Raw genomic sequence first — 10,462 nt, forward strand, 5'->3', positions numbered from 1 at the left:
TCGAGGAATATGGGCCTGGCGAAGAGCAAAGTCAGGACCTTGAACTTCTGAAGAGCAAACTTCCAGCTATTTAAAGACCTAGTGGATGAGATCCCCTGGAACTGAGCTTGGCAAGGGATGCAAAACACAACAAGAAGGGATTCTAGAGGTACGTCGCTCAGAAAAGAAAGGCCAAGGAGACTGTACCCCCTTTGATGGATGAGAAGGGGGAACTGGTAACAACAGACACGCAGAAGGCTGAGGTACTCAGCAACTTTTTGCCTCAGGCTGGAGCACTAATGAGGGTGACCACTGCAGTCCACACACAGATATATTTAAGGAGCTCTGAAACCTCACCTCAAAACACCTGCAGCAAAATGATCTGTTTGCCATAATACCAACTTGGATTTGCATCACGGTGCCTACAAGTAAAGAGAAAACAAGAGATACAAGTCATGCACTGAAGTATTGTTTCCAAAGAATAAAATTTTATTGTTTTCGGAAAAACTGCATACACATGTTCAGATCTGTTCAACCTTCAAAACATGTCTTTGTTTCCAAACAAATGTAGGAAGGCATCATTCTTTTAAGCACTGCAGCTTGAAAAATATATATATTTTTTAATCCTGTAAGTGTGCAAACATCATTTGAAAGCTATTTACATTTTACACCTCTCATTTTAATAACAGCAGCATCAGCCGTTAGATACATGCACTGTGTAATTCATGTGATTTGGCATTGATATTTGATTTGGATGTAGAGTGAAAAAGCAACAAACCTTCCATTGTTTGAGAAACTTCCCACAGGCAATTAAAATACATCTCATTTCTTCTTTATAAAGGGGATGTCTTTAAGCACTCAGACTTCCCTGCAGTTGTTGAAATGTTACTTCCACTCTATTTACTGGATGATCTTCCCCTGGTGCAGCATGCACTTTGCTTGCCTTAGTGAATGGGAGCAGAAAGAAAAGATGTCTCGGATTTTCTCAAAGGTGGCAGGAGTGCAGTGACACAGACACAATTCCGTTTCTTTCTGTCCTTTTCAGTAAACTGCAAGATTACCTATAACCTGTTTTTCTTTTTACTATCTTAGACCATCTAAACAGATGCAGCAACCTGCACGCAAAAAGTTGGATTCAAGTTACCCTCTTCTAATTTCCTCTCCCACCCATTAAAAACCAGAAGTCAAAAACCAGATATTAGTTAGCACTCAGACCACGCTCTGTTTTACTCATCTCCTTACATCCTCTCAGCACAACTTATTTTGCCCCAGCACTCTGTTGGCAGAACTTCTTTCTGTAAAAGCAGCGCAATGCTCTTCCTCACAGCCATCAGAAGCAGCCTTTGCTGCTCCCTGGATGCCAGCACGAGTCAGTTGGGGTGCTGGAGGTGTATAAAGCCATACACTTGAAAACCGTGCAGTCCTGCCTGCCTGCCTTCTGTTCCAAGAGAGAAAGTCCTGGAGATTTTAGAGACTAGAAGATGGTCTTGAAAGCAGGGGACTCCTCATTGTACATGAATATTTTGCTTAGAGTGAGCTGTTTTAATACTAGGTGAGTGTTGCATTCCAGATGACGTGCTCCAGTATCACACAACAAAAGCAGGCCTGTGTTTAATTCAGCTGGGACCGGGCAGCCAGCAGTCAGTGCATTATTCTGGTTGTCAGCTATGGTAATTAAGCAAGCCATATTGTGTAAGATTGAGTAGGATTTTCACAACTGCAAAACTTCTTCAGAATAAATACACAAAATCATAGAAGCCATTGCATTTCACACGCTGCTAATCACTACTCAGACAAGTTCAGTTCACGACGGAAACCGTGCTGTCGGGCTGGCCTCCGAATATCTGGGAGAAGAACTCGAAAGCCAGGCGGACGTGGATGGGGACGAAGACGTAGGCAGTGTACACCACCATAGCGAAAACAGTCACGGTGATGGTGTGGAACATGGACTGCTCCCAGGGCTCCAGCACGTAGCTGCAGGTGATCAGCAGGTACTGGTAGTACAGCCAGTAGATATAGTCCTTCACGTGCTTAATATCCATCTTCAGCTTCCAGTGGCCCTGAGAAGATGACCTGTAACGACAGAGAAGTCTAGATTGCACCCGCAGTGGAAAGGACCTGGAAATAAAAACTGGTGGTGTGGCCGTATTTCAAGTCCAATTCCACGTGTAATTGTTACATAAAATAAAGTTTGAAAGGAAACAAGGCATCGGTACCACCAACAGCTTCTACTGCTCCGGAGGCAACCAACCTTTAGCTCTGGAACTGCTGCCTGCAGTTATTAAAGTTGTATCAGTTGGGCTCTGGCTCCTGGCATTCCACTTAGGAGTATGTTTGGCTATTCATTCTGCGTAAGAATTAAAACCCCATTAGCTCGTAAAGGCGCAGGGTTCACGTGGAAGTCAGGGTAATACGCATTTAAAAAGGGAAGGCTTTGGGCCAGCTTGCATCCCTGTGGATGGCACTCTCACGCTCCGGACGAAGGATGAAATGAAAAGGGCAGCCCTGTAAAATCTGCTTACTTCTGATAACCATTTGGTAGTGCTCTGCAGTTGTGGATGAAGACAAGCTATGAAGGAGGGGAAAAAGTAATCTCAAAGAGCATAAGAAGTTTTTTCAGCTCATTCCAAAGCAGTAAGATCCACTGCAGATTAGAAGAGTGTTTAGTGGAATCTACGCGTCTAGGAAGGAATTTCCTCTCAGATAACAGCTTTATGCTTTCATTGTTCCCATCTCACAGAATCACAGAATTTCTATGTTGGAAGAGACCTCAAGATCATCGAGTCCAACCTCTGACCTAACACTAACAGTCCCCACTAAACCATATCCCTAAGCTCTACATCTAAACGTCTTTTAAAGACTTCCAGGGATGGTGACTCCACCACCTCCCTGGGCAGCCTGTTCCAATGTCTAACAACACTTTCAGTAAAGAAGTTCTTCCTAACATCTAACCTAAAACTCCCCTGGCGCAACTTAAGCCCATTCCCCCTCGTCCTGTCATCAGGCACATGGGAGAACAGGCCAACCCCCACCTCGCTACAGCCTCCTTTAAGGTATCTGTAGAGAGCGATAAGGTCGCCCCTGAGCCTCCTTTTCTCCAGGCTGAACAAGCCCAGTTCCCTCAGCCGCTCCTCGTAGGACTTGTTCTCCAGGCCCCTCACCAGCTTCGTCGCCCTTCTCTGGACCCTCTCAAGCACCTCGATGTCCTTCTTGTAGCGACAAAGGAGAACGGCTGAGCAAATATTAACTAGGAAATGGGTTTTGCCTTCCACTCTTAGAGAGCTTGGGGCAATGGGAGGTTTCTGTCCCTCAGGGCCATAAATACTAAGCTAACACTGGGAAATTTGCTGCCTGTGATTGCAGTAACGATGGACCACTGGTATAGGCCAAATAAATTACGGTGTTCAGCCATTTGCTGCAGGTGGGGGCTGTCTGGTGTATTTTCTCCACAGTAAGGCACTATGTGGGTATTTACCAAAGGGAAGACAAATTAGAAAAACCCCCAAACCATGTTCGTTTTGCAGCAGCTTCCCTCTGGTTACCTCTGGGCACCACCTGTCCCAGCGGATGCACTGCTGCGTGCGGCACCTTGATGGCTCAGCTTCGTCCTGGCGCTCAGCTCGCCTTGCGGAGATGCTGTACGACAGATTTTTTTTGCCCCCTTTCTCTGGGAGGGCAGCAAGCACAGGCTCACCTGAGCTGGCAGCCTTTCAGGTTGCTCTGGCTCTCCACTTGCCTTCCCAATGGTGCCGACTGGGGAGCTTCCTGCTTTGGCTGCCTCCTTCCCCCATCCGCTGGCTCCTCTCCCGGCGTTTCTCTCCCCCCTTGGCTTCCTATCCAGCCCTCCTCCATCTGCTCCCTGCTTGCTCCTCAGCAATCAACACCCCCATGAACATGACCTCTCTGCTGGCAACAAGTGCAGGAACGCAGCAAACGCTGTGCACGGAGAGGGGGGAGGCTGGTTTGCCTTAGCAGATTTCCACGCGGAGAAGTTTCTGCCCTTGCCCTGTCCAGTCTTTACTTTCCACCCGCCCCTCTTCTTCGGTGTCCTCCAGCCCTAACCCATCTTTTTCCCCTCCTTCTCCCAAAGCAGTCCCTTTCCTTCCTTTCCCTTCCTTCTTCCTCTTTTCTCCCAGACTGAGATCCTGCAATCCTTCAGGAGGGCACGGCTCTTCCTTTTTAACTCCCACAAATATCTGTGCTGTGAAAAGCTTCAGCTGCGAGGGCACAGGCTGGGGAGAAAGGTCTGCCACGGGCTTCTGGCCTGGCCTGAATGGAAGATGACTCCCTCCAGATAAATGGTTTTAAGGCAGAACTCGGGAGAGGCCTTAAAGCCTTGTAAATATTGCAAAGCCTGTAATAAAAATGACACAGCTGGCAAACTGTGACTCACCGGGAGCCAAAAGTGTCTCTATTTATACCGCCTGCGAAAAGAGCAGCGTTTTTCAATGAAGAGGTTAAGCCCTTGCCTATAGAACTGAGAGCAGACCGATAAGAGCCCTCTTATGCTATCTAGGATCGCGGTGTTTGCTCTGGGGTTATACCCGTGCTGCTCAAACTCATTCCTTGCTTGGGTAAATAGCTGGGGAGCCTGGCCAAGGAGGAGCGCCTGCCGTGCCCGCTTTGCCCCGCCAGGTTAGCAGGGGGCTGCAGGGGGCTTGGGGGCAGAGAAGAGGGGCTCGAGCAGCTTTCTGCCTTCACCAGCAGAAGGAAAAGCCCAGGATAACAACAAAAAGTCCCTGGGCTGGTTGCACCGATCCCTGAGCAGCCCGGGCTGCAGGCGTGGTGGTGTCGCTTGCTAGACGCTGCCCTTTTGGAGGGATACTTGAAGAAGGACGAAGTAAATAAGGAGCAGGCTTCCTGAGTTATTCCTGAGGCATCTTTATGGTTTTTCCAGCCCGGGGACAGTGTTTCAGCCCAGCTCTGTCACCGATCCCCAGCGACAACACCCAGCCCGAGGTCGGGCTCTTCCAGCACCCCGCACCAGCAAGCACCAGGGGTGTCTCAGGACGATGCAGTTCTCCATGAATAATTTATAGAAGGAAAACATAGATGGGAAGGAAAAAAAAGCCCTCCTTAAGCAGCTGCTTAGGCAATGAGATACAGAAACCCTGTGTTACAGCTGCCTGTCCTGACCCTATTCCCTCTGCATCAGCTTGGGGCTGCACCTCGAGGCTCCGCACCTCCAGGCTCACCAGGAGTGGCTAGGCAAACTTCTGAGGCTAAAAATTCTGCATTAAGAGGGCTTCTGCTTACATTTTTTAAGCGTTAGTGGATTTTCTCACATCAACGCTGCAGCCAGCTGGAGCTCCAAGCGGCCGGGGTGCTGTGCTACTTGTCTCTCAGTTTGCTCCACGCCGTAACGGGAGGAGATAACTCCCTGTTAGGCAACTACAAATTAGCAATCATTTGTCTACAAATTTGAATTTAAGCATCCAGTTGTGTTGTGGAAATGCCTTCCTGTTTAGAGGGCACAGGGCTGTTACAGTCAGCTCTGAATAAAATGAATAGAATTCGGCTCCTGAGCCATTGAGCAAGAATCAAGTTATTTTCAGCAATTTCACCTCCAAGGAAAAAAGCAAGAAGAGAAACCTGTAAAGCAGCTTTTATTGGCTTAAGCGGCAACCTGATTTTCTTGCTTGTTGACACATGTCTCTGATTAGAGTGCTTGGAAAGATAAATCATCACCCCCCAAAAAATCCAGGTTTCCTTTAGAAGCATGCCTAATCTCAAAAAAGAAAAAAATAAAAGGAAAAAAAAACAACTCCAGCTGTAGTTCACAGTGCTACAGGTGGTGTTTGGGGGTATAACCTAAAGATGCCAGCAGTAAGTATTTTGCTGTAGCTTTTCTGCTTTGGGTGACAATGTTTTGGGCCCTCCGTTCACACCAGTCCCCAACTGGTGGCTGAAGGGCACCTGCCCAGGTGCACACACTGGGAAATTCCTCTGGAAGGAAACAAACATTCTTGCAGGGGAACTGGGACAGACTGGTTTCCAAAGAATGCTTGACAAATGCCTTCACCCTCACCGGGAGAGTCTGGCTGGCTACACACACACAGAAAAAGGGTTTCCAACATATAGTCTGCTCTAGACAATTTTAGAGCTGGGGAAAGCAAAAGGCTGGAGCTGTGGGTAGCCCCACCATCACTGGAAAACACAGCCAAGTGTTATGAACTAAGTAGGAAGGAAAACCAACCAAGCAAAAAATCAATCCCAAATATTGCAAATATTTAGCTGGCTGAACATTGATTTACGCTAAATAATTGCTGTGACAGCACAGGAGCAAGACGTGGTCAGTTTTGCAGACTCCTGAGGGACTGCATCCGTGATGAAGCTTCAGAAAAATCCTGCCATGGGCCCCGAGGTTTGTATTTGGCCTCGTGTGCAGGACACCCACAGCACGCAGGCTTCAGGTGGCAAATCCGACGAGGCAAACTGCAACAATTAGGTACGTGGTCTAATTTCTGCTATTAGAAGTATGGGTAGCCATGCCCCATGGAAACTGAAATCAATATCCAGTCTGCAAATTATTTGTCTGTAACTGGTGCCATCTGTAATCCCACTGTGGCAGTTCCTTCTTGCCCTGCTGGTACTCAGACAGCCCCTCCTGGCTTTTCCAAGGCCCCCCTCATGCTGACATAGCTCTGGGATGACCCCATTGATTTTATGTGGGCTGACGTTCCTGAAAAGGCAAGTAGAAGGAGAAAGGGATGCGCAGTCCCAGTCCGACGTGCATCTGCTTTGATGCGTTTTATCCGGCGAGCACCACGCAGTGCATAATGAATGAAACACGGGTCCAGTGGACCAGTAATCAGGAAGAAGTTGGGAGGAAATTTAGATGAGGCAGCAGTTAAAAGTGCATGGAAAAGCCAAATGCCAGCATTGCCTGGGGACACCGTCTCGTCTGTGCGTCCCTATTGCATCTGTGCTGCTCTGGTTCCCTGTATGCAGCCTGGCCTGGAAAGCTGCCTGCTCCCTGTGGGCAAGCCGAACCCTGGAGTACTTACACGTGGGTGTTTAAATGCACCCTAAAGCTTGTTTTTCCCAGGGAGGTAATGCCAGGTAGAGAATGTCAGTGAAAGGAACAGCAATAACCCCTGCACGGCTCCCGTTATGCACAGTTATGCACCATTTATAGCACCTTTACGTATAGACCTTAATCAATACCCTCCCCTCCTCAAGTTCTGGAGAGAAAACACAGCAGCTTTGAGGCTATTTCTGGGATCTCTTCCTCAGCACTCGTCCTCCTGCATCAGCACCTCGGCGCACGCTTGGCCACGCGCTGCTGCCGGCTGCTGTGCTGCAGGAGCGGCGCTGGCAGACCCCACACAGGTCCCTTTCTGGCCACCACTCACGCAGAATGAATGAAGCCGAGGCCAGGCGACGTTTTCCTACTGCCCGTGACTCAGCTGTGTGCATGCTGGTGGACGTGCTCCAACGGCACCTCGGGCCTTTCTTGGAAAAAAAAAATAATCTTCCAGGAATGGGAAAATACTGCAGGAGTGGAAACAGTGGCAATGGCGCTTTCAGCCCCATTTCTGCTTCAGCACCTGCAACGTGCACAAGACCTAGGAACCCACCATCCATCCCTTGGCAGAAAAGGCTTCGTTTTACCTCTGGCAGCTTCCAACAAGGCAGTGAAGCAGTAGTCACTTGGCACCCAGCCGTGGCCGTGCCTACTGGTGCACAGACACACCTGCAGCTGGAAGCTGTGGATTCCCACCAGCATCTCTCTGTACCCGGTGGCAGTACACCTAGGGAATTTCCAAAATGCAGCTTTGCAGGCCGATCTCTGCAGTCGGGCAGGGAGGAGGGAAGATGCAGCTCCTCTCTGCGACAAAAGCAGACTCGGGACAGCTCCATCCTGGCTCCTGCCAATACCTATCTCCAGGCCAGGTTAAACTCTCAAAGACTTTTCTGTTCTTCCCCCTCTCTGAAGCTCCCGCAGACGCCCTCCTGCACAACTAGCTCGTACTTACGATTTACAAGCCCCTTCCTTTCCAGCCTTCTCTGGGCCGAGCATGCTCCAGGCTCTCGTCCTCCCCTGGTGCCAGGACCCGCACCTTGGAGCCGAGCCGGTCTCTGGCAATGGGCACTGCTGGGAGGGAAACACATCGGCAAGCTGAAACCTCAGCACAATTGCTCCCTGAGTTTTCTGTGTAATTTAATTAACTTAATCATAGTTTATTAACATGGTTTTGAACAGAGCTGATTCCCAACTAGCCCCCAAAATCTGTGACAAGAGGCCAGCACCGGGTCTAAATTGCAAATACTTCAAAATGTAGAGCTCTAAAGAACTAACTTGTGTATGTGGTATCTTATAGGGGTTTTGGCCTTGCTCTAGAGGGCAGACCTAAGCTCCCACAAGATTTTTAACATCTGGGCCATTGGCTAGATCCTTCAAGGGAGCTTACAAGGCTTGGGAGCTCAGAAGGCAGTGAACACGCATTACGCACTTCGCAGAACAGCCAAGATGCTTTGGGTTCTGCAAACTTTTACTTTCAAATGCATTTCTTATTTTATTTGGACTTCTTTGGTTCTCTGAGTCATTCCAGAAGCAGCTGAAAATAATAGCTGCTCTTGTGCTATAGGTAATACGAGCAGGTGAACAATGTCATGCTCATGGCAGGGACTAGGGGAAAACAGCTCCGAACTCTTGTGCAAGCGCATATCCCTTGAGCACTAAGGAAGGAAAGGAAGCAGTGTTGCACCACGCTGGTTATCAGCCTGGAAGGTGAAAAGAAAAACGAAGTGAGACACTTGCGACAGATATGAAATGAAAGGGGAGATCTGCATTTTTCAGAAACCCATTTAATCCCACAGATCTGATAAGGAACAACTCCCTTGGCAGGCCACTTCATCCCAAGGAGGAGACAGGTTTGAAGGCAGCTAACTACTGATACAGCAGAAAAGCCCTTAAATGTGGGACACAGCAAGACCACCGTGGATTTTTGGAGCGGAGGGGACAAGCAGTGCTCCTGCTCGGTCAGGCAGCAGGGCACAACAAGGCTCTTCAACATCGCAACACGCCGCTGTGCTGACTGTCCCCAAAAGCTGGGTTGAATCACATTTAACCAGATGGCCCAGGTGAGCAGAGAGGAGGAGGTCTCCTTGAGATCTGACTCGAAGGCACGTGCCGGGTACCCACGCCTGAGCGGAGAAGCGAGTGGGGCTTCTCCTGCTGGGTGTCCTGGGTGCCTGTTTGGGGAATGCTCCCGCACTCAGCTCCACGCCTGGAGCGTGGCGGGGCTCAGGGAGCACCACTGCTACCCACACACGTGGGAAAGCTCGGGACAGGCGGGCCTGGCAGAACGCACCACGGGGCCATGGATGGCTTTTCCTACAGCATGGCTACAGCACCCGAGTCTCGGTGCCGTTCACCGGGTTGTGTGTGGTCGTGTGTCCTGGCCATGCTCCTGGCACTGGGTGACCACGCACGTATTCTGCAGGCACCCTTTCATCCTGTGCTGCTTGGTGGGCAGCACCTGAGCTCTGTGCAGGACTCACTCCAGGGACTCGCAGAGCCTCTCTTGCAGCACGGCCACGCTCACAATACCCAAATGCCAAAGAACGAAACACCCAAATCCCTCAAGCACCTGTAAATACACAGCCCACAGAGTGCCGGCCGTGCTGATGAAGCAAAGCAGCGGCTCTTAACGCCTGGCACCCTCCTGCCCTCTGGCACCGCTGCATCCCACCGGGGGGGCCGGCAGCGAGCAGCAGCTCCTGGAGAGCCACGGGGTGGAAAGCGGCGCGCAATGAGCGGTGCACCGCAGCTCGGCAGCACCTCCACCTCCAGACCCCTCCAACCTCCTCCTCTGGGACCCCCTGCCTCGTTTTCCCCAAGCTGGCTGCAGCAGCTGCAAAATCGCTCCCTGCAACAAGTCCGGGGGCCGGCAGCCGCCCTTCAGCTGCCCGCTGCCCTGCGCGCATCCCGGCGCTCATCCTGCGCGCTCCGCTCCGCCAAGGTCACCGCTCCCGGTGCGGGGACACCTCCAGCCTTCCGGGGGGTCCCTTCCCTTTCTCTTTTCCCCTTCCCATTCCCCTTCTCCTTCCTTTTCCCTTTTTCATTTCCCTTCCTCTTCACCCCCCAGCCCGGGGACCCCGTGCGCACCGCGCCGCCCTCACCTCCGCTCCTCTCCGCTCCGCGCCCCGGCGCCCTCCGCTCTTAAATCCCGGCCGCCCCGCTCCGCACCGCTCCGCTCCGCACCTCTCCGCCCCGCTCCGCACCTCTCCGCACCGCCCCGCCCCGCCGGGCCCGGAGCGGGGCGGGGGCCGCGGGTCAACGCGCCCCCCCCGGCGGCCCGGCTCCGGGTGGCATCGGCTGGCGAACCCCGAGGGAGCCCCCCTGCGGCCACCCGCGGGCCCGGCGGGGCCGTGCGGGGCCGGGGGATGCGGGGGGATGCGGAGGGATGCGGTGCGGTGCAGTGGGATGGGGTGGGATGGGATGCAGGGGGATGCGGTAAGGTGGGATGCAGGGGGA

The 10,462-nt window shown here is 51.5% G+C and overlaps 1 protein-coding gene across 4 annotated transcripts; it reads right to left on the reverse strand.

Annotated features, from left to right (window-relative positions):
* Window positions 1-445: 445 nt before the first annotated feature.
* Window positions 446-10,252, reverse strand: SPTSSB (serine palmitoyltransferase small subunit B). Of its 4 annotated transcripts, none has more exons than XM_038183900.2 (3): window positions 10,108-10,252; window positions 7,959-8,077; window positions 446-2,052 (listed from the first exon to the last, which is right to left on the reverse strand). In XM_038183900.2, the coding sequence occupies exons 2-3, from the start codon at window positions 8,000-8,002 to the stop codon at window positions 1,779-1,781; spliced, it is 318 nt and encodes a 105-aa protein (XP_038039828.2). In that variant the 5' UTR covers window positions 8,003-8,077; window positions 10,108-10,252; the 3' UTR covers window positions 446-1,778. The 4 variants fall into 4 exon arrangements, with proteins under 4 accessions (XP_038039828.2, XP_038039829.2, XP_027320325.1 ...); XM_038183901.2 differs by having other exon boundaries at window positions 7,959-8,074; window positions 10,108-10,250; XM_027464524.3 differs by lacking the exons at window positions 7,959-8,077; window positions 10,108-10,252 and adding an exon at window positions 5,236-7,117.
* Between the last annotated feature and the right edge of the window lie 210 nt (window positions 10,253-10,462).

The sequence above is a fragment of the Anas platyrhynchos genome, chromosome 9 (genome assembly GCF_047663525.1).
Source record: "Anas platyrhynchos isolate ZD024472 breed Pekin duck chromosome 9, IASCAAS_PekinDuck_T2T, whole genome shotgun sequence".
NCBI lineage: Eukaryota > Metazoa > Chordata > Aves > Anseriformes > Anatidae > Anas > Anas platyrhynchos.